The sequence below is a fragment of the Sylvia atricapilla genome, chromosome 5, assembly GCF_009819655.1.
Source record: "Sylvia atricapilla isolate bSylAtr1 chromosome 5, bSylAtr1.pri, whole genome shotgun sequence".
In the NCBI taxonomy this organism is placed as follows: domain Eukaryota; kingdom Metazoa; phylum Chordata; class Aves; order Passeriformes; family Sylviidae; genus Sylvia; species Sylvia atricapilla.
Window position 1 is genome coordinate 20,384,172 of NC_089144.1, and position 22,519 is coordinate 20,406,690.

A 22,519-nucleotide genomic window follows, 5' to 3' on the forward strand; every position below is an offset into this window, starting at 1 on the left:
CTGTTGTGTGAGTAAAAGTTACCCAGAGATGTTTTGACTTCCCCATCCCTGAAACCATTTAAGGCGACGCTGAGGAGGGCATGGAACAAGCTGGTGTAGTGGAAGATGTCCCTGCCATGGCAGGCAGGCCAGAATGAGATGATTTTTAAGGCTTTAAGGTCCCTTCAAAACCAACCCATTCTGTGATTCTGTGATTCTGTGATTCTGTGACACATGGGAAAAGCCAGTGAGCTTTTTCCATCAAGGATGTGAGCCTTATTGCCGGGGACAGGCACTGCTGAACAGAGTAACCGTATTCCCCCCATACAGTGTGGTCAACCTGTCCTCCAGATCCCCCAGGCTGAGGACCTCCACCTGGTTCATGTCATTCTCAGCGATGACTCCCCAAGCCTTCTTGGGCTGTGTGCCCCCCACGCAGCAGGCAGCTGACCAGATGTGGCTGGGTCTGTTAACTCTTCCATTGACAAGGTAAGTCTTCCCAGGCACAGCACCCGTGATGACATAGGTGGTTGTACAGTTCTTGGTTAATTGGGGCATAATTTCAGACTCATAGTTGTTCCACTGGCGAACGTACAAACAGTTGTCCTGGGGCACAGTGTTGGTGAGGGTGAAGGTCGCTGTCTTGCTGTCTGTACCATCCTGATGTCGACTGGGGTTCAATTGGCCACGGTCCAAACCAAGCATTTTTTCATAGTCATCAACAACAGCCTGGCTGTCTTTTATTTGCTCTGTGGTGAAATTGTAGTAATATATGAGGACCCACTCTCTTTCCATCTCTTTAAGATTATTGTTACCTATTAGCTGGACAAGGAAGAGAAGGAAGTGTTAGAATGAGGAATGAGAGTAATGAAGATTTCCCTGGAGCAGATGACTGTGATGGTCAATAACCCATTTTTTTGTAATCCTCAGTGCAGGTAAATTTATGAATCTGAGAGAAATCATACACATGTGCCTCCTGTATAAACACAAAAGCTTTAAAGAGAAAACAGCTCAGAATCTGCTCTCATTTTGACTTGAGACCTTTGTGATCCAGCCTGCAGCCTGTGCTGGGAGCATGGACACATGCATGAAACAAGGAGTATTTTCCACCCCTAGGACTGAAAGGTGACTTCGGTGAGAAACCTCCCCTACCGAACCTGCTTCCCTTTCCCCCTTTCTCCACAGCCCAGATTTCCCCAGGGCTCTCCCTGCATTCCCTCCTGCCACACTGCGATTCTAAGATTCTGTGATTGTTTTGTGTTGTTGCTACAAGTGTACCTCACATCTGAAACACCAGAGGCTGCCTCCTCTAACACCATACCCAGGGAGATATATTAGAAAATCAGTCCTGGAGCTGAGGTTTCCCTGGGAGGGCTATAGTTCATTCCAAGAATTAACATTTTTGCTCAGGAAGTCAAAAGATCTGAATGTAAATGGAATCTGTTACAGAATGTAACTGCAGTAAGAATGTGTGTCAGAGCTGATCTGGGCCAGGTAACATCTTCTGCAGTATCACTGAAAAGAATTTACAAATAATCAACCTCTGAGATGGGCCTGTAATACCAAAGGAATCCTGCAAAAACTAAATCCTCTGAAAAGATCTCTGGAGAAAGTTACAAAATGAAAGAATTTTTGGGTGGCCTTGTTCCTAGGTCCAGGAGGAAAATGCTAGGTTGGATAAGGTTTGGAGGATGCTGGTCTAGTGGCAAGTGACCTGGCTCATGCAGGCGACTTGGACTGAGATGGGGTTTAAGGTTCCCTCCAATACCAACCACTCTATGATTCTATAAAAAGAGAGAAGTTTCATCTCTCATTTATCTGGAGGCTGCAGTGTTGCAAGACCCGATTAGTTGCTTGAGTTGTTATGCCTAATAAGATGAAATTATTATCTTTTTCATACCTTCAACATATTTTTGTTCATTTTCAGGGAAACATATTTAGTCATCCTCTGGAGTAGGGCATGTGGCTTCCTTCTCTGGCTCACCTTCCCCCAAACAATCCTGCCACTCTGTCCATAGCAATGACAGGAAATGCCTGTTTTCCCCTTCTGCAATTGGCCTGGCCTGTTCTACTGAAGTTTGTCTGGAAGACATTGGTGAGGGCTCTACAGCTTCTGCAGCTCTGTCTGTCTGCTGAATCCTTCTGGACCAATTCACAAGCCAAAGGTGCTCAGGGGTCACTGCCCTTGGATGGAGATCACAGCCTTCTGACTGGACTGACACTGATGCTCCTCACTCTTCACTGCCTGAAATGTCACTTCAGAAATCCTTCCTCTCTTAACCTGACCCTCACATCTCCAGTGTCTTTTCTCCTGAGGCTTTGTCCCTGGGCCATCTCACCCCATTCTGAGTTTCTCTTCACTTCTCTCACACCACTCACAAAGTCTGTTGGACCCTTCACTGGGAGTAGATAAACTCTATCAGGGATGACAAAACAGCTCAGGGCAAAGTGGGGATCAGATCCCAGCAGGACTGTTGGTCCTTCAAGTGCAGCCTCTCTTGGATGCCTTTTCCCCATCACTTGGCCACTCACCACAGCAGGGCACAGGGAGGGGAATCATTTGACTTTGTCATGTAATGCCAAGTAATCTGATTTGCTGTTCCTGTCAGGTCAGGGCAGGAAACTGGGCATCTTTGGGATATGATTCATCTCATTCTCCTCCTGATGTCTCAGATGAACCAGAGGAGTCATGTGGTGCAGCTGTTTGAAGTTGAGTGAAGAAAATCTCATGCAGTGGATCTATTTGTGTGTGTGTGTAGTGGGGTGGTTGGGAATAGAAGGGGTAATTTAAATGCTGCAACTCATCTCTGATTCACTGGGAGGTGATGTCCTGTGAGAGAGTCACTCACCTGGGGTTCAACAAAAGACCATGTATGAGGTCTCTTGCCAGATCCAGGCTTGTAGATGTAAGCAGAGTAGACTGGAATTCTCCTGCGTCGGTCATAAAGAGTGGCAAAGTGATAGGAGTTGCTGTAGCGCTGGCAGATCTTGGCTGGGTTCTCTGGCTCCAGGACATCATTTGGTGGGGTCCCTGCATAGAAAAACTGACGACAACTTGCAAAGGACGACACCACCTCGCTGTGTCCCAGCCAGAGGCAGCTGGACAACACCTGCAGCAGCAGCAGCCCCAGCATCGTGGGAGGATTTCAGGGAAGGGCTCTTGCTCTCCTGGAAGGCAAATGCAGAGGGACACTCAGCTTGGAGAGAGCTGGACATGGCCTGGAGCCTTCTCGTGCAGGGGACAGAGCTAACAGAGGAGGGGATCATGAGAGACCAGGAAAGGAGAAATTTCTGTCCTCCAGGATATGGAAAAATCATGAGGGCAATAAGGGTAAAACCTAAACCAGGGTTTAGGTGCCCAGAGGAGGCAGCAGTGGGAGAAGTCAGCCCATAGAAGGGAGGAGCCAAACCCACCACGAGTGTAATCAGCTCTCACAGCAAGGTTAACTTGCAACTGAGGCACAGCCCTGGGACAAGGTCACCTTTGCCCACCTCCCTCGTGCTCTGAGCACCTTCCCACAGCAGACACCTGCAGCTGGGTAGGGACTCTGCTCAGCCCCCTGCAATGCTGAGCTGGGCTTTAATCTCCTGGGGCATTGGGCAGGGAAAGAACAGCAAGGCTGCACTTCCAACACGTCTCTGGCCCCATCCAGGTTCACACAGACACGCAGCTCTTCCACTCTGACCCAGTCTTGAACCCCAAATGATCCACCTGGGGTCCTGCCTCTCAGCTGACATTGGACAATGGGGGTCCTGCTGCTCACCCTGCGTTTCCACAATATCCAACCCCAGATCCTGAACTTGCAGACACATGGAGAGAGAAAATGAAAGGGGCCAAGCCGATGATAGCAGCAAGCATGAGGGAGAACACCTCTATCTTATCAACGCAGTGGCTGCTGCAATGCAAGCTCTGAGGGGCAGCTCCTTCTTGAGGTTGTTTGGGATTCCTGCTGATGCCCATCCTTAGCTTTGATGATTGATTTTCCTGTACAGTCAAAGGAACCAGTGCAGGAATTTCTATTTCTTGCACAGCCACCTGTCCTCTTTTGTCTTTCTCAGTGGGGATGTGATTTTCAGCAGTCAGTAAGATCATTCCTTTATGAGAAAATTGCTGAAAAGCTCCCTGGGATGCTGGCAATCAAGCTAGAGGCTTTGTCTCCTTTCAGAGGCAGCACAGGTTTGGGATAGCAAGGATGATTTCATTTGCACTGCCAGACACTCAGTGGAATGATTTAAAATCATCAGCATTTGGAATAAGGCAGCTAGGACAGGCAATTGCAAGGGTTCCTGGGAGAGAAAGCTGCCACAGCCTCTAAAGCACAAAGCCCATCTCAGGCTGGGAAGAGTCTGACCTGAGGACTGCTGAAGGCTTGATAAATCACCTTGTACATTTGCTCCTTTCTTATCCTTCTCCCTGACCCTCATCTCTCCATTTCCATTGAATTCAGGATGTTGAGCTGCACACAGCCCTGCTCTGACCTAAGATGTATGGTCCTTTTTCTCTTTTTTACCCCTGGATCAGGAAGGTGCTGACCAATGAGCTGGAAACTGAGAACACGAACCACAAGTAGGAACTTCTTACAGTAGTGGGCAGAGCATGCCCACAGCTGCCCCAAATCAAGCAGAGAAGTGTCTGAAAACTCCTTCTGCATCACCCACACCATGAGATTTCAATTCTATCTAACTAACTTAATATCTAAGTTAATAGATATATAGAGAGCACCTACCGTGAGAAAGAGCAGCACAGGATCCTGCTCACAGCTCCAAAGTGTCAGAAGACTCTCAAATGCCTGTGCTGCAGTCTCAGATTGTCTGGGTTTATATACTCTCCAGGAAGAGATAGTTGTTAGATTTCCCAAGCAGAGATTAGAGTGAATATTCCCAAGAATTGGGACCCCACCTCTGTTTCTCTAGAGGTTTTTTTGCAAGGTCATGGGTGGAGTTTTGGCAATCAATACTTTCCTGCTTACTTCTAATTCAACAGTTTGATGTTAATTTTCAGGTGAGCTGGACTGACTTGTTTTCCGAAATCATTCCTTCTCTCCTTGCCCTCCTGACTGTCAGAAAACACTGAAGTGCTGCAAAATCTGGTGCATGCATAAGCTCTGAATGCTCCATGGACATCTCCAACTCCAGCCTAGGCTTTGTCTATATATATTTATTCCAAAGCTCAGGCAAGATTTTGAATATTGGAGTCAATTGTGAGGAAGGAGCAAGACTTTACCCTGAAGCAGCGTCTCAGAACACACAGCTGAACCATTCCTTTTGTCTTCTACCTGGAGAAAGATCTGTTTGAATCCTCAGGAGTGCCACTGCAATCTATACCCAGTCATAAATTTGTCTCTCCTCATGAACAGAAAATTGCACTGAGATGTTTTGTATCTTTTTTTCAGGGGCATTCTTCACAGCCTTCCTGAAATGGGTTGACAGTTGTTTGTTACAGTTTCCTCAGAATTTCTCCCAAATTTGCTGACTTGCAGCATGGTATGTCAGGATCTCTTAACAGGGTCTGGGGACCTCCTTGAACAATCCCAACAGCTGCAGCTGCTGCTGCTCCAGCACTTACACATGTTTCTGTGCCCAACAGAACAGCTCTGGTGGTGTTGGATGGACTGTCCTGTCTCTGAGGACACTCAGATTTTCACAGGCTGCTCTTCTGCAGCCTCTCATTACATCCTTCCTATGGCCAGGCTACAAATATCCTCTTGCCTGATTGCCATGGCTTTGTAACAGCTTCATGCCAGCAGCCTGGGAAGGAGAAGGCTCTGGGGATAGCCCAGAGCACCTGGCAGTACTTGAGGAGTCCACAGGAGAGCTGGAGAGAGAGACTTTGGACAAGGGCATGGACTTGATAGGTGTGCTGGGTTCAGAGTTAATTTTCTTGACAGCAGCAGGTATGGGGAGGTGTTTTGAGTTCTGTTGAACACAGAGCTGATAAGACAGAGAGGTTTTTGTTATTGCTGAGCAGAGCTTTCTTAGAGCCAAGGCCTTTTCTGCTTTTTGGACTCCTAGGCTGGTAAGGAGGCTGGGGGTACTTGGGAGGTTGGGAGGAGACACAGCCAGGACAGGTGACCAGAGGGATATTGCAGACCATTTGATATTATGCTGAGTATATAAAGTGAGGGGAAGAAGGAGGAAGGAGGGGACATTTGGAGTGATGGGTTTTGTCTTCCCAAGTAACTGTTAGGTGGGATGGGGCCTTGCTGTCCTCGAGGTGGCTGAACACCTTTCTATCCATGGGAAATGGTGAAAGAATTCCTTGTTGTGCTTTGCTTGTGTGCACAGCTTTTGCTTTCCGTGTTAAACTGTCTATATCCCCACCCATGAGTTTTCCAGATTTTACCCTTCCAGTTCTCTCTCTGATCCCTGATCGTGTGGTCGGGAAGTGAGGAAGCGGCTCTGTAGGGCGTGGCTGCTGGCTGGGGTTAAACCATGATATTTGGACAAGATGGAATGGCTTGAAATGGAAGGAGTGTAGGTTTAGATTGGATATTTGGAAGATATTTGTTACTGTGGCGGTGGTGAAGCACAAGTTGCCCACAGAATGAGACTGCCCCATCCCTGGAAGTGTCCAGGGCCAGGTTGGACGGGGCTTGGAGCAGCCCAGGATAGTGGAACTTGTCCCTGCCCATGGGAGGGCATGGAACTAGCTCGTCTTTTCCAATCCAAAATGTTCTGTGATTCAATGATCATTCATTCACTCAAAACTAAACTGGCCAAATTTTCTGCCATTTCCAAAAGTCCTGGAATAACAGAGTGATGAGTTGGTTGTTACAAGCAGAAATATCCAGAAAATTCTGTTAGACCAAAGTTTGTTTGAAAAAACTGGTTGAGTCCTGTGCTTTCTTCTGTCTATGTTGACCTGGGACTGATGACTTCAACCAAGTGGTGTTTAGCCAGGGTGAGGGAAAAGGCCAAAAAGAAGCAGATCTGGTGGAGGTGGGGCAAATTTTTCCTTTCTGATGAGGCCCAAGTGACATAACCAAGCAGGGCCCAAGAGTGGTCACACCATTAGAAGAGGCCATTAACCGTTAAAGAGCCCCAAAATGTCCCCCAATTCCATAGTGCTGCATGACACAGTGGAAAACCCATCTGCAGGGAAAAGTGTGGCAATCCCACATAATCCTTGATACAGAGAACTTGTTGAACTTCTTGTTATTCTGGTACCCATCCCCAAAGGATCAAGAGAGATGACATGAAAGTTGCAAGTCTCCTTGATGCAGCAGTGGGGATATCCTGCATGAGCTGTTGCCTCCCTGGCCCACTTTGTTCATGTCCATTCCCAGAATAACTGGTGTCTGATGCTGACACGGGTGTGGGTGTTTTGCCATCAACAGATTGCATTCTGACACCCAGTGTCCTGCAAGGTTGCTCCAGACACTGTGACATTCCTGGTGGAAATTTCAGGGAGAAGCTGAAATTGTGGTTTATATGAGATGTGACCCAGCACAGATCCAGCACTGCAGCAAATAACTTTTGTTGTAAGCTATGGCAAACTCAGTGATGTAGTACACAATGATCTTTTACAACCATTGAATACATCTGCCCAAATCACTTTCCCATAAATCTGCAGATAAGCTTGAGAAATCAAGCAGAGAATGAGGGTATGCAAGGAGTGCATCCCAGAAATTTAGCTTTGGCTGCTCAAAGCTTTCTATAAATCTGATGCCAAAGCCTGGCTGTCTGATACATCAGGTGCTGCTCTCATGGTGCAGTTCGAAAAGGAAGAAAAGAAAAGCATGTCCCAACATCAGAAAATCGCTAAATTGTGGATTTTGTTGATTTTTGAGGGGCCTCTCAAAATCCTCTAGTCCAGACTCCAGGCTCAAGCAGGATCAGCTAGAGCAGGTTTTCCAGAATGTCCTCTGCTGCATCTTCATGTGTGTGGCAGAGCACTTGGGCAGCAGCATTCCTGAACACCCCCTCACCTGACCCTCAAAAGTTCTTGGCTGATATTCCTGTGCCAAAGTGCTCTTGCCCAAAAGCAACGGGCATTTTCCTTAGGTACAGCAAGTGAGAACCTCAGTGCACCAAGTATAAGAAACCCACCCAGATAAACAAGAAATAAGTAGTTCCTCAGAAATCAGAGGTACAAGTTTACAATGTGAACTTGAAAAGCTGCCTAACAGGAAATCTCAGCTCCTGAAATGACCAAAGAAGCTTTGCCCAGCTGCTCTCTCAAGCAGAGGACAGAAGATGCCATTGTCTTGATTCTCCTGTTTTCTTCTCTTTTGGGAAAGCACATGGCAACATGTCAAGTCCAAAGAATATGGTGTCACTGGTAAAAAAGACTAAGCAAGGTACATGGTCCAAGCCGCTTTGCAGTGAAGTGGCCTTGGCTATCAGTGTTTTGTCACAGCTCCCAGCAAAAATAACTTTTTCCTTAGTGTTTCAAATGCCTGCAACGCCCTGGAGCCCAGAGCTCTCCCCAAAGATGGACAGACACAGAGAAAACTGCAAAATTGTCCTGCCATGTCAGTGCAGCTGCATCTTCCAGAGAGCAGAGGTGCTTCCCACCCCACCGTGGGCATGGGCCAGCTCTGGGCTCAGCAAAGAGCTGCATCCCTATTCCCCATTCACATCAGGCTCAGCAGGAAACAGAGGCAATCCCAGGTGAAAAGTGCCTGGCAGCATGCCTGCGGAGCTGGGGCAGCCCTGTGCTCAGCTGCAAGTTGGGCTGCTGTGAGAAACACAGAATCATTTCTGTTGGAAAAGGCCTCTGTGATTGTGGAGTCCAACCTTGGACCAGTCACCACGAGGTCAACTGGACCACGGCACCGCGTGCCACATCCAGTCTCCAGAGACTGACATTCCACCACATGCTCAAGCAGTCCATTCCCAGGTTGAATCTCCCTTTCTGTGAAGAAATTCCTCCTGATGTCCCTCCCCAGAATCTCCCCTGGTGCAGGTTGAGGCTTTTCAGGGAGCTGTAGAGAGAAATAATCTCTCAGAACCCATTTTTCTGGGTTAAAGGAACCCAGCTGCCTCAGCTGCTCCTCACAGGCCTTCCCCTCCAGGGCCTTCCCCAGCTTCGTGGCCTTTCTCTGCACTGGCTGCAGACGTGGCCTCGGCCCGTGGACCCAGCCAGTCCAGAGCCCTCTGCAGAGCCTTCCTGCCCTCCAGCAAGCTGAGTCTGCCACCAAACCTGGTATCATCTGTGATCTTACTGAGGCTTCACTGAATCCCCTCATCCAGATCATCAGTAAAGATATTAAAGAGGACTAGGCCTGGCAGTGATCCCTGGGGGACACCGCCTGTGGCCTGACGCCAGCTGGATGTGGCACTGTTCACCAACACTCTCTGGGCATGGACATCCAGACAGTTCCTGATCCAGCCAAGAGAGCCCCTCTGCAAGCCGTGGGCTGAGGGCTTTTCCAGGAGAATGCTGTGAGACATGGTGCCAAAGGCTTTGTTGAAGCCCAGGCAGGCACTTCTGCAGCCTCCCCCCTCAGCCACCGGGCTGGTCACCTGGTGATCAAACGAGATGAGGTTTGCTGGGCAGGACGTGCCTTTCCTAAAGCCCTGCTGGCTGGGACTGATGCCTCGGTGATCCTGTATGTGCCGTGTGATCCCACTCAGGACAATCTGCTCCATAACCCTTCTGGGAAGCCAGGTCAGGTGGATACGCCTGTGGTTGCCCAGATTCTCCTTGCAGCCCTTCTTGTGGGTGGATGTGACAATGACCAAATTCCAGGCCCCTGGGACCTCCCCAGTCCCCCAGCACTGATTAGAAGTGATGGAAAGCAACACTGGTCATATATGAAATCAGGCAGAATGCAAGGGGTTCCTTTTCTCTCTTGGGCTGCCCATGTATTTCACAAGCTGGCTGTGGATGGCAGGGCATTTCTGATTCCTGCCAGGGGTCAAGGTGCTGGGAAGAGCGTGGGAAGCTGATAGAGGTGGCACTTCTGGGGTTGGTGTGTAGGATTTGCACAGCCTGGCTTTTGGTAGCAGGGGGCCCATAGAGATGCTTTCTGTGAGGAGATGCCAAAAAGCTTTCACCATGTTTAGCAGATCCAATCCCTGATGGCTCTGAAGATGGACATGCTGCTGGCCAAGGCTCGGCCAATTAGAGATGTTGGTAATGTGTGCAGTGATAACATATGTGGGAAAAAAATCAAAATGCAGAGGGGCATGCAGATTTCATTCCATCCAGAGAAGAGGAGGTGGTGAGAACAAGTGAAGGAAACAACATGGGGACACCAAGGTCAGTGTAGAGGGAGGGGCAGGAGACGCTCCAGGTGCCAGAGCTGAGATTCCGCTGGAGGCTGTGGTGAAGACCATGGGGAAGCAGCTGTGCCCCTGCTGCCCAAGAGGATCCACAGGGTATGCAGAGATCCACCCACAGCCCATGGGAGTGGTGCCCACACAGGAGCAGGTGGATGTCTGGAGGAGGCTGTGATCCAGTGGGAGACCTGGTGGAAAGAGGGGTCCCCTGCTCCCAGGCAGGAGCGGCCTCTTCTTGGAGGACTTCATCCTACGGAAGAATGATCCATGCCACAGCACTTTTGGGAGGACTGTGTGCCTGTGGGAGGGAATCATGTTGTAGCAGTTTTGATTGGACTGCTGCTCATGAGAGTGGAGCCACGCTGGAGAAGTTCAAGGAGAACTGTCTCCCATGGGAGGGATCCCACTTCCTGAGCATCAGAAGAAAACCTTGAGTGATGGACTGATCAAAATTCACCACACTCTGTCTTGCTGTGCTGTTTTTGGGAAGGAGGGAAGGGTTTGGTGAAGCTGTTTTTAAGGGCTATTTTAGTTCTCATTATCCTCCTCTGATTTTGAGAGTAGTCAACTCCCTTTCTATCTCTATGTGGAACCGGTTTTGTCCTGGCAGTGTTTTGTCCCAGTCCTTATCTCAACTCATGAACCCTTCATTAATTGTTTTTTCTCTCCTCTGCCCTGCTGTGGCAGGGGAGGGTGAGTGGGCAGCTTTTGTGTGTGCCTGGTGTTTGTCCAGTGGCAAACCACGAGAGCTGGTCAAGCAGCCAGTGGTTCCAGGGCCTGGAAAGAGGATGCAATGGGTCATGACATGAGTAATGGTGGGGATGAATGTGGTCTCCAGCCCCAGCTGGTGGCAGGTGTGAGTGGTCAAGTCAGAGACAGTCCCCTGACTTTCAGCAGAGGTGTCTGCAGAGGTGCCTCAGCCTGAAATCACACTGATGCTTTCATCCCATCAAGGTCTGTGTCAGCATTTGATCCTTGTTGTAATAAATAAGGAGACGGGACTCAGTGTTCTCATGCAGGAAAGCCAATTATTTAGTCACAAAGCTCATATTTATATGTAAATCCAGAAGGCACTTTGTTAAACCTAATTGAGTGAAACTCAGTTCCCTGGTCAGTAAGGGCTATTGTATACGTGTATAAATTTTCACTCTTCAGATATGGTTACAAAATTTCTTCACTGATTTTCATGGGACAGATTCATTGTTTATGCTGGTCAAAACTATTTTTCTCTCTAAGAATAGGTTCATTCTTATGCCTCTTCTTTATGAGAACTTACAAGCTACTTCTATCTTAGCTAGAGGATCACCATCTAAACCATATTTTATGAAGCCTTTCTTTTATACTATCTTCACCTCTTTGCAACAATCCCAGGAGAAAAAATCCATCCAGGCGATGACCTGGGATTTCAGGAGCTGTCCAGAAAAGGTGGTGAGAGAGATGTCATCACTTTGCTCTCTTAAGAAAGTAAATCTTGTCCTACGTCTCTGTGCAGCCCAGCTGGCACAAGGCAGGGCTCTTGCTGCTCTGGCAGCTGGAGGCAGCAGGAGCAGAAGTCCATGGTGCTCCCAGGCAGTGCCCCGTGTCTGTGCTGGGATCTGGGTCCCTGTGTCAGCTGTGCAGAGCCCTGGGAGCTGCCCCTGGGAATGGGCCTGGCCTGTGGCTGCTGGCCCAGCTGGGGGTGGGTGTTGCCCAGGATGCTGCAGCACATCAGCCAGCCCCAGTGGGGTTCTCCAAACCTCAGGGCAGCTGCAGTGGCCCGGGGTGCATCTCTCTCTGCAGCTGAGGCTGGCCTGGAGCTCTGCTGGCTGCAGTCAGAGCTGGGAGCCCAGCACAGCTGGAGACATCTGCATGGGGCTGCCTCCCTCTGCATCTCCACCAGAACCTTTGTTTTAGTGCAGCCCCCAAACAGGTTGGTCCTGGCTGAGCAATGAGACCCAGGAGGATGATGAACAACAGCTCCTGAGCTGACAAGTCCAGTCTCCAGCTGGCACCTCTGGAAGTGACACAGCTTATATGAGCTGTTGGCACTCTGGCCCACTTTGTTCTTGCCCACTGCCAGGAGAATAACTGGTGTCTGATGCTGACATTGGTGTGGCTGTCATGGCATCTTCAGATTGCATTTGGACACCCAATATCATGCAAGAGTGCTCTGGACACTGTGATATTCCTGGTGGTGTTAGAATTTTCAGGGAGAAGCAATTTGTTGTTTATATGAAATATGACCATGCACCAGTGCAGCACTGCAGGAAATAGCTTTTATTGTAAGCTCTTGCAAACTCAATAATGTAGCACACATTGGTCTTTTACAATCACTGTATCCATTAGCCCAAATCAGTTTCCCATAAATCTGCAGAAGAGCTTCAGAAGCAGAGCAGAGAATGCAGGTTTCCTAGGAGTGCATCCCAGGAACTTAGCTTTGGCTGCTCAAAGCTTTCTATAAATCTGACGCCATAGCCTGCCTGGCTGATACATCAGGTGCTGCTCTCATGGTGCAGTTTCAAAAGCAAGCAAAAAAAAAAAAAAGCATGTGCCAGGTTCACAGAATCACTGAATTTTTGTATTTTGGAGGGACCTCTCAAGATCTTCTAGTCCAGACTCCAGGCTCAAGCAGGATCAGCTAGAGCAGATTGTCCAGTATCATCTGTTGTAGGGGTTTGGGTATCTGCAGACATGGAGATCTCCAGAGAAGGTCTCTGGGCAATGTGAGGTGTCCTGGTCCCACAGCCTTCCTAAGGAGGTGAGGGACAAGTCAGCTGCACACTCTAAGGGACAGCTAAGGAGGAGAGGACTCATCCCTAAGAGCTCTCTCCTGAGATGGGCAGCAAAGCAAAGCAGCTGTTGGCTGTGCTCACATCTTGGTGCCTTTGAGCCGAGGAGGAGGTGCCCTGAGGGCCAGAGCTGGAAACACACCAGAGAAGGAAGCAGCACAGACGCTGCACAGGACATTTGTCCCACACTACTCTGCTCTGCTGAGACCCCAGCTGCAGTGCTGCCTCCAGCTCTGGGGCCCACAGCACAGGCAGGATACAAAGCTTTTGGTTTGCACTGGAGTCCAGAGGAGGTAATGAAGGTGCTGTGAGGGCTGGAGCATGTCTGCTGTGGAGAGAGGGTGGGAGAGCTGGGCTTGTTCAGCCTGGAGCAGACTCCTGAGAGTCCTGTACCTAAAGGATGTGTCTTAGACAAGGCTGGAGAGGGTCTTTGGACAAGGCTATGGAGTGACAGGACAAGAGGGAATGGTTTCACACTGAGGGAGGGCAGGGTTAGATGGGGTATTCTAAAGAAGTAAATTACCATGAGCAGACTGTTGTGTGAGTAAAAGTTACCCAGAGATGTTTTGACTGCCCCATCCCTGGAACCACTCAAGGCCAGGCTGAGGAGGGCATGGAACAAGCTGGTGTAGCGGAAGATGTCCCTGCCATGGCAGGCAGGTCAGAATGAGATGATTTTTAAGGCTTTAAGGTCCCTTCAAAACCAACCCATTCTGTGATTCTGTGATTCTGTGACACATGAGAAAAGCCAGTGAGCCTTTTCTATTAAGAGTGTGAGCCTTATTACCGGGGACAGGCATTCGTAAACAGCATAATTTTTTCCCCTTCGTAGAACTGGGTCAACCTGGCCTCCAGATCTCCCAGGCTGAGGACCTCCACCTTGTCCTTGTCGTTCTCAGCGATGGCTCCCCAAGCCTTCTTGGGCCGTGTGCCCACCACACAGCAGGCAGCTGACCAGATGTGGCTGGGTACATTAACCCTGTTATTGGAGATGTAGCTCTTCCCAGGCACAGCACCCGTGATGACGTAGGTGGTTGTACAGTTCTTAGTTCTATGGGCCATTGTTGTTTTCTCATAGTTATTCCAGGTACCCATGTTGAGTGCGGCGTGCTGGGGCACTATGTTGGTGAGGGTGAAGGTCGCCGTCTTGCTGTTCTGACCCCTTTGGTGGCCACTGGGGCTCAAGTGACCACGGTTCAAACCTTGGAGGTGGCTGTAGTCTTGGTTGAGAGCCTGATTCCTGCCCATTATCTGTGGACGGATTTTGTATCGAGCTCTGATGGACTCCTCTGTATCCATTTGCTTAGGAAAACTTGAGTTGATCAGCTTGAAAGGGTAAGAAGAGGGAAAAGTGTCAGTACTGAGGATGCATGCAATGAAACAGATTACGCTGGAGCAGATGACTGTGATGGTCAAAATTACATTTTTTGTAATTCTCACTGCAGAAAAATTTATGAATATGAGAGAAATTATACACATGCTCCTCCTACCTAAATACAGAACCTTTAAAGAGAAAGCAGCTCAGAATCTGCTCTCATTTTGACTTGAGACCTTTGTGATCCAGCCTGCAGCCTGTGCTGGGAGCATGGACACATGCATGGGACAAGGAGCATTTTCCACTCTTAGGATTGAAAGGTGACTTTGGTGAGAAACCTCCCCTACCAAACCTACTTCCCTTTCCCCCTTTCTCCACAGCCCAAATCTGCCCAGGGCTCTCCCTGCATTCCCTCCTGCCACACTGCTATTCTAAGATTCTGTGATTGTTTTGTGTTGTTGCTACAAGTGTACCTCACATCTGGAACACCAGAGGCTGCCTCCTCTAACACCACACCCAGGGAGGTGTGTTAGAAAATCAGTCCTGGAGCTGAGGTTTCCCTGGGAGGGCTGCAGTTCATTTAAAGAGGAACATTTTTACTCAGGAAGCCAAAAAATCTGAATGTAAATGGAATCTATTACAGCAGTGCTAAGAATGTGCATCAGAGCTGATCTGGGCCAGGGAGCATCTTCTGCAGCATCACTGGAAACAAATTACAAATGATCAGCCTCTGAGAGGGGCCTGTAATCCCAGAAGAGTCCTGAGGAAACTAAATCCTCCAAAAAGGCCTCTGAAGAAAGTTGACAAATTCACAGGTTTTTCAGGTATCCTGTGTCCAGGGTCAAGATAAGGCCAGTGATGGGTTTGGAGCATGCTAGTCTAGTAGCAAGTAGCCTGGCCCATGCAGGGGAGTTGGATTAAGATGACCTATGAAATTCCTTCCCACACAAACCACTCTATGATTCTACAAAACGATAAAAGTTTTTCTCCCTCCCTAATGTAGAGGCTGCACTAAAACAAAACCAGGTTATTTGCTCAGGTTCATTTGAGTAACAAGTGCGAATGATTATTTTTCTCAAAGCTTCAATACCTTGTTGTTCATTTTAGAGAAGCATCTTTGGCCCTCCTCTTGATTTTGGACATTATGATCTTTCACATTTTCACCCAAAGCTCTCCTCCTACTCTGCCCATATAGAGGTCCTGAATTTGCTGTTCTTCTATTCCTTCATTGCCCTGGCCTGTCTTACCAAAGTTCTGAAAGACATTGGTGAGGGCTCCATACCCTGTGGAGTTCTGTCTGTCTGCTGGACCCTTCTGGACCAAGCCTGAGCCAAAGGTGCTCAGGGGTCACTGGCCACGGATGGAGATCACAGCCTTCTGACTGGACTGACACTGATGCTCCTCACTCTTCACTGCCTGAAATGTCACTTCAGAAATCCTTCCTCTCTTAACCTGACCCTCACATCTCCAGTGTCTTTTCTCCTGAGGCTTTGTCCCTGGGCCATCTCACCTCCTTCTGAGTTTCTCCTCACTTCTCTCACACCACTCACAAAGCCTCTTGGACTGTTCACTGGGAGTAGATAAACTCTATCAGGGATGACAAAACAGCTCAGGGAAAAGTGGGGATCAGATCCCAGCAGGACTGTTGGTCTTTCAAGTGCAGCCTCTCTTGGATGCCTTTTTCCCATCACTTGGCCACTCACCACAGCAGGGCACAGGGAGGGGAATCATTTGACTTTGTCATGTAATGCCAAGTAATCTGATTTGCTGTTCCTGTCAGGTCAGGGCAGGAAACTGGGCACCTTTGGGATATGATTCATCTCATTCTCCTGCTGATGTCTCAGATGCACCAGAGGAGCCATGTGGTGCAGCTGTTTGAAGCTCAATGAGAAAATTCCCATTCAGTGTGTTCAATTGCATGTGTGTAGAGAAGTGGGATAAAAATTGGTTAAATGATGCAGGTCATCTTTTAATGACTGGAGGGTGATGTGTGGTAAGACAGACACTCACCTGGGGCTCAACAAACCATGATTTAGATCTAGTGCCAAATCCCTGGTAGTAGATGTAAGCAGAGTAGACTGGAATTCTCCTGCGTCGGTCATAAAGAGTGGCAAAGTGATAGGAGTTGCTGTAGCGCTGGCAGATCTTGACCGAGCTTGGTGCATCCAGAGCACGGTTTGGAGGGGCCCCTGCATAGAAAAACTGACGACAACTTGCAAAGGATAGCGACACCTCGCTGTGTCCCAGCCAGAGGCAGCTGGACAACACCTGCAGCAGCAGCAGCCCCAGCATCGTGGGAGGATTTCAGGGAAGGGCTCTTGCTCTCCTGGAAGGCAAATGGAGAGGGACACTCAGCTTGGAGAGAGCTGGACATGGCCTGGAGCCTTCTCGTGCAGGGGACAGAGCTAACAGAGGAGGGGATCATGAGAGACCAGGAAAGGAGAAATTTCTGTCCTCCAGGATATGGAAAAATCATGAGGGCAATAAGGGTAAAACCTAAACCAGGGTTTAGGTGCCCAGAGGAGGCAGCAGTGGGAGAAGTCAGCCCGTAGAAGGGAGGAGCCAAACCCACCACGAGGGTAATCAGCTCTCACAGCAAGGTTAACTTGCAACGGAGGCACAGCCCTGGGACAAGGTCACCTTTGCCCACCTCCCTCGTGCTCTGAGCACCTTCCCACAGCAGACACCTGCAGCTGGGTAGGGACTCTGCTCAGCCCCCTGCAATGCTGAGCTGGGCTTTAATCTCCTGGGGCATTGGGCAGGGAAAGAACAGCAAGGCTGCACTTCCAACACGTCTCTGGCCCCATCCAGGTTCACACAGACACGCAGCTCTTCCACTCTGACCCAGTCTTGAACCCCAAATGATCCACCTGGGGTCCTGCCTCTCAGCTGACATTGGACAATGGGGGTCCTGCTGCTCACCCTGCGTTTCCACAATATCCAACCCCAGATTCTGAACTTGCAGACACATGGAGAGAGAAAATGAAAGGGGCCAAGCCGATGATAGCAGCAAGCATGAGGGAGAACACCTCTATCTTATCAACGCAGTGGCTGCTGCAATGCAAGCTCTGAGGGGCAGCTCCTTCTTGAAGTTGTTTGGGTTTCCTGCTGATGCCCATCCTTAGCTTTGATGATTGATTTTCCTGTACAGTCAAAGGAACCAGTGCAGGAATTTCTATTTCTTGCACAGCCACCTGTCCTCTTTTGTCTTTCTCAGTGGTGATGTGATTTTCAGCAGTCAGTAAGATCATTCCTTTATGAGAAAACTGCTGAAAAGCTCCCTGGGATGCTGGCAATCAAGCTAGAGGCTTTGTCTCCTTTCAGAGGCAGCACAGGTTTGGGATAGCAAGGATGATTTCATTTGCACTGCCAGACACTCAGTGGAATGATTTAAAATCATCAGCATTTGGAATAAGGCAGCTAGGACAGGCAATTGCAAGGGTTCCTGGGAGAGAAAGCTGCCACAGCCTCTAAAGCACAAAGCCCATCTCAGGCTGGGAAGAGTCTGACCTGAGGACTGCTGAAGGTTTGACAAGTCACTTTGCACATTTGCTCTTTTCTTATCCTTCTCCCTGACCCTCATCTCTCCATTTCCATTGAATTCAGGATGTTGAGCTGCACACAGCCCTGCTCTGACCTAAGATATGTGGTCTTTTTTCTCTTTTTCACCCCTGGATCAGGAAGGTGCTGACCAATGAGCTGGAAACTGAGAACACGAACCACAAGTAGGGACTTTTTACAGTAGTGGGCAGAGCATGCCCACAGCTACCCCAAATCAAGCAGAGAAGTGTCTGAAAAGTCCTTCTGCATCACCCATACCATGAGATTCAAATATATCTATCTTACTGAATATCTAACTTAATAGATACATAGAAAACCTACCGTGAGAAAGAGCAGCACAGGATCCCGCTCACAGTCCCAAGTGACAGAGGATCTCAAATGCCTGTGCTGCAGTCTCAGACTGTCTGGGTTTATATACTCTCCAGGAAGAGACAGTTGTTAGATTTCCCAAGCAGAGATTAGTGTACAGACCACACTTCTGTTTTTCTAGAAGGTTTTTTGCAAGATCCTGGGTGAAGATTTGGTACTCAATAATTTCCTGCTTACTTCTGTTTCAAAATCTGATGTTAATTTTCAGGTGAGCTCGCCTGAGTTGCTTTCCCAAATCATTCCCTCTGACCTTGCCCTTCTGAATAACAAAAAATACTAAAGTGCTGCAACATTCAGTGGATGCTTAAACTCTGAATGTTCCATGGACATCTCCAACTCCAGCCTAGGCTTTATCTATATATATTTATTCCCAAGCTCAAGAAAGTCTTTGAATATTGGAGTCAATTGTGAGGAAGGAGCAAGGCTTTACCCTGAAGCAGTGTCTCAGAACACACAGCTGAACGTTCCTTTTGTCTTCTCCCTGTAGAGAGGTCTGTTTGAATCCTCAGGAGTGCCACTGCAACCTATACCCAGTCATAAATTTGTGTCTCCTTATAAAGAGAGAATTGCACTGAAAAGAGACATTTTCTGTTTTTATTTAGGGAAGTTTGTTTACACGCAGCCTGAAATGGGTTGACAGTTGTTTGTTACAGTTTCCTCAGAATTTCTCCCAAATTTGCTGACTTGCAGCATGGTATGTCAGGATCACTTAACAGGGTCTGGGGACCTCCTTGATCATTTCATCAATCCCACCAGCTGCAGCTGCTGCTGCTCCAGCACCTACACGTGACCACAGAATCATTGAATTGTTAGGTTTTGGAGGGACTTCTCAAAATTTTCTAGTCCAGACTCTAGGCTCAAGCAGGATCAGCTAGAGCAGGTTGTTTAGAATGTTCTCTGCTGAGTCTTCAGGTGTGTGGCACATTTGAAGCGCTTGGGAAGCAGCATTCCTGAACACCTCCACACATGACTGCCAATAGCAAGGGGCATTTTGCCCATGTACAGCAAGTGAGAACATCAGTGCAAGGAGTGTAACAGAAACCCACCGAGGTACACAACAGATAAATAGTTCCTCAGAAATTAGAGGTATGAGCTTACAATATAATCTTATTAAAGTTGATTAAAAGAAAGGTTTGGCTCTCAGATGGACCAACGAAGTTTTGCCCAGCTGCTCTCTCAAGCAGAAGATAGAAGATGCCATTGTCTTGGTTCTCCTGTTTCCTTCTCTTTTATGACAGCACATGGCAACATGTTCAGTCCAAAGACTGTGAAGCCTTGGTGTCACTGGAAAAGGACTAAGCAAGGTGCATGGTCCAAGCCGCTTTGCAATGAAGTGGCCTTAGGTTGCAGTGTCTCCTCACATCTCCCAGCAAAAAAAATTTTTTCCTAAGTGTCCAAAATGCCTATGACACCCTGGAGCCCAGAGCTCTCCCCAAAGATGGACAGACAGAGCAAACTGCAAAATTGTCCTGCCATGTCAGTGCAGCTGCATCTTCCAGGGAGCAGAGGTGCTTCCCACCCCACCGTGGGCATGGGCCAGCTCTGGGCTCAGCAATGAGCTGCATCCCTATTCCCCATTCACATCAGGCTCAGCAGGAAACAGAGGCAATCCCAGGTGAAAAGTGCCTGGCAGCATGCCTGTGGAGCTGGGGCAGTCCTGTGCTCAGCTGCAAGCTGGGCTGCTGTGAGAAGCACAGAATCATTTCTGTTGGAAAAGGCCTCTGTGATTGTGGAGTCCAACCTTGGACCAGTCACCACGAGGTCAACTGGACCATGGCACCACGTGCCACATCCAATCTCCAGGGACTGACCACATGCTCAGGCAGCCCATTCCCATATTGAATCTCCCTTCCTGTGAAGAAATTCCTCCTGATGTCCCTCCCCAGAATCTCCGCTCCTGCAGGTTGAGGCCTTGTCCACTCATGGTCTCACTGGTTGCCTAGGAGAGAATGCTGAGCCCCAGCTGGCTACAGCCCCTTTTCAGGGAGCTGTAGAGAGAAATAATCTCTCAGGGCCCCCTCTTCTGGGCTAAAGGACACCAGCTAATGGTGATCCAAAAGACAGGACTGATTGCTTGGATGCACGTCAGTTTATTGATCACAAAGATTCAATATATATATACCTTTTAAGCTGTTACTAATAAATTGCTTTTCACTTAAGCAATAAGAACTGTAGCAACCATATCTTATGTTTCCCAATAACGTTGCTTAAGTATAGGCAAGGACAGACCCCTACAAGCGTGTATGAGCTTACATAAGCTAAGCATACTCAACATAATCATTATCTTCTACTTCCCTCTTCAGGGTAGGGTCTACCACAGCCACACTGCCTGCCAAGGCTTGTGGCCTGCCAATGCTAACATATCCACTCCTGTGATGAGCTGAGCAGAGCTGTCAGTCCTGCTCTCTAACTGCACCGTTACATCTCCCCCTTCTTTTCTACTCATTCAAATCTTTTTTTGTGGACTTATCGATTCATCTCTGAGCACACTGTGAAACATATTGCAGGCACATCATCATAAGCAGCAGTATGGCTAACACATAAATTCCCATTTTAACTAAGTGCTTAAGCCAGCCAGTAATTCCCTGTCTCCCTGTCCTTCGAGTATATGTCTGAGCCAGCTGCTTTCATCTACAACTCTTAATTTCATAACTCTATCTCAACAGGCCTGTATGCAAGCGTGGATAGACTGAGAGTTATCAGATAGGTTCATAAAGCATAAGCCTTCAAAATCATCACAACCACACTTATGTGCCAAAAGCAAAACACCAATTGCAGCTCTAAATTGCAGTGTAGCATGTCTCACGTTATCTATGACTGTTAATAAACCTGCTAAAGCTGAGCTAGTAGCATTAGCTTGCTTTGCAAACCAACAGACAAGGTTTTTAAAAGTTCTTAGTGCATGTGCTTTGCCAATGGATGGAATAATTGAGGCAAATACTCAGGCTCCGTGGTTCCAAGCTTTGATACTATTATTACAGTCTGGGCTATACATGTGTGTACTACATTGTGCTTGTACTAACTCATGCAAAGATGGTAAGTTTTCTTGTAAAGAGTGAAACATGGTTAGTCGCTCAGAAGTGCAAGGACCTCCTACAGCCCTTCCTGGTATTCCTTTTCAAGCTCTGTTTCCACATATTAAAAATATGTTGTCTAATAATCCAATAGCATAGCTTCCAGATATAACTGGTGGAGGCATGATATGATTAGACCAGGCAGAAACATTGGCATAAATTCCTGTACCTGAAACATCAAGGCCAAATCTTCTCTCATTATAGAGGCTGGCAGTATCATTTAGAAAGAAACATGCAAAAGACTGCATTAATTCAAAAATGTCTTATTCTTGTGGCTGAATGTAAAGGGAAGGAAAGATCCTAATGTTATCTACCCCTCAACCACAGTCATTAGAAAAATACCATCCAGCTGGTTCACCTGCTTTTTTACACCAACTTTCATTACAGCACCACACAGTCTCAATTCGGCCTGGGGCAGTACATTCTTTTTGAACTGTTAAATGTTATAAAGTATCCCATTCACTTTTCTCTAAAAGGCATAGCTATTAAGCAAGTTTGGAAAGAATCACCAGGGAAGGTCATGAATGGTCACAGTTATAGTTTCATTTAAAGCTTCAGCTAACATAAGCCAAACATTATGATCTGGAAGGGGTGGCACTGCAATCACTCCTCCATTGTCAAGGCTGAGTCCTACCAAAAGGATTAGCTTGAAAGGGCAAATCTGACCCCAAATAATGCCAGTGTGGGAGCCAGCCATACTCCTGCCCACATGCAAATCTTAATACAATCACCACACTAATAACATAAAGGATCACATTGCAGGCAGTTACTATGATGGCAGTTTGAGATGCATTACCACCATTTGTTACACTTTTGAGGCTGACACAAAACCCCTACTTGATGAGAATAGTCTCTGCAAATAAAGCAAGGAATAGGGTTGTTCTCAAGTTCAAGTCTCTCCTTAAATCATTCCAACTGCTGTTCATGAAGAGAGGCTTGTTTTGCAATGCTGTCTCTTACTGTCTCTGGAGCGAGTTGGCCACAGAATTCAAAGAGCAGTGTAAAATCAATGAGTCTTCTCAAATCAAGTAGAAGTTGGCTGAAATGGTGGTCGGGTGGAGACGGCCTCAGCAGTCTCTGGAACTGAGGCTGCGGTGCCTGGATTTACCAGTGATGGAGTGATAGGGTGATCCGGATTCTCAGGAGAGGTATTCAAGGATTCTCTGAAGAGTCTCATGTTTTCAGCTGGGATCCACTTCAGACCACTCTCTGTGGAAACACAAACA

General features: G+C 48.0%; 2 protein-coding genes across 2 annotated transcripts; both read right to left on the reverse strand.

The window, feature by feature from the left end:
• Positions 1-192: 192 nt before the first annotated feature.
• Positions 193-3,148, reverse strand: LOC136361143 (endonuclease domain-containing 1 protein-like). Its single transcript, XM_066318863.1, has 2 exons — positions 2,829-3,148; positions 193-801 (listed from the first exon to the last, which is right to left on the reverse strand). The coding sequence occupies exons 1-2, from the start codon at positions 3,111-3,113 to the stop codon at positions 256-258; spliced, it is 831 nt and encodes a 276-aa protein (XP_066174960.1). The 5' UTR covers positions 3,114-3,148; the 3' UTR covers positions 193-255.
• A 9,299-nt stretch (positions 3,149-12,447) lies between these two features.
• LOC136361144 (endonuclease domain-containing 1 protein-like) lies at positions 12,448-18,222 on the reverse strand. Its single transcript, XM_066318865.1, has 3 exons — positions 18,172-18,222; positions 16,300-16,615; positions 12,448-14,300 (listed from the first exon to the last, which is right to left on the reverse strand). Exons 2-3 carry the CDS (start codon positions 16,579-16,581, stop codon positions 13,758-13,760), a joined length of 825 nt encoding a protein of 274 aa, XP_066174962.1. The 5' UTR covers positions 16,582-16,615; positions 18,172-18,222; the 3' UTR covers positions 12,448-13,757.
• Positions 18,223-22,519: the final 4,297 nt, after the last annotated feature.

Bases quoted from the DNA above. Each gene is read 5' to 3' on its own strand.
- LOC136361143 (XM_066318863.1), bottom strand. From the start codon at position 3,113: ATGCTGGGGCTGCTGCTGCTGCAGGTGTTGTCCAGCTGCCTCTGGCTG. The intron at 802-2,828 runs GTGAGTGACTCT...TTCCTTGTCCAG, and splicing joins GGTCTTTTGTTGAACCCCAG to CTAATAGGTAACAATAATCT.
- LOC136361144 (XM_066318865.1), bottom strand. From the start codon at position 16,581: ATGCTGGGGCTGCTGCTGCTGCAGGTGTTGTCCAGCTGCCTCTGGCTG. The intron at 14,301-16,299 runs GTGAGTGTCTGT...TACCCTTTCAAG, and splicing joins CATGGTTTGTTGAGCCCCAG to CTGATCAACTCAAGTTTTCC.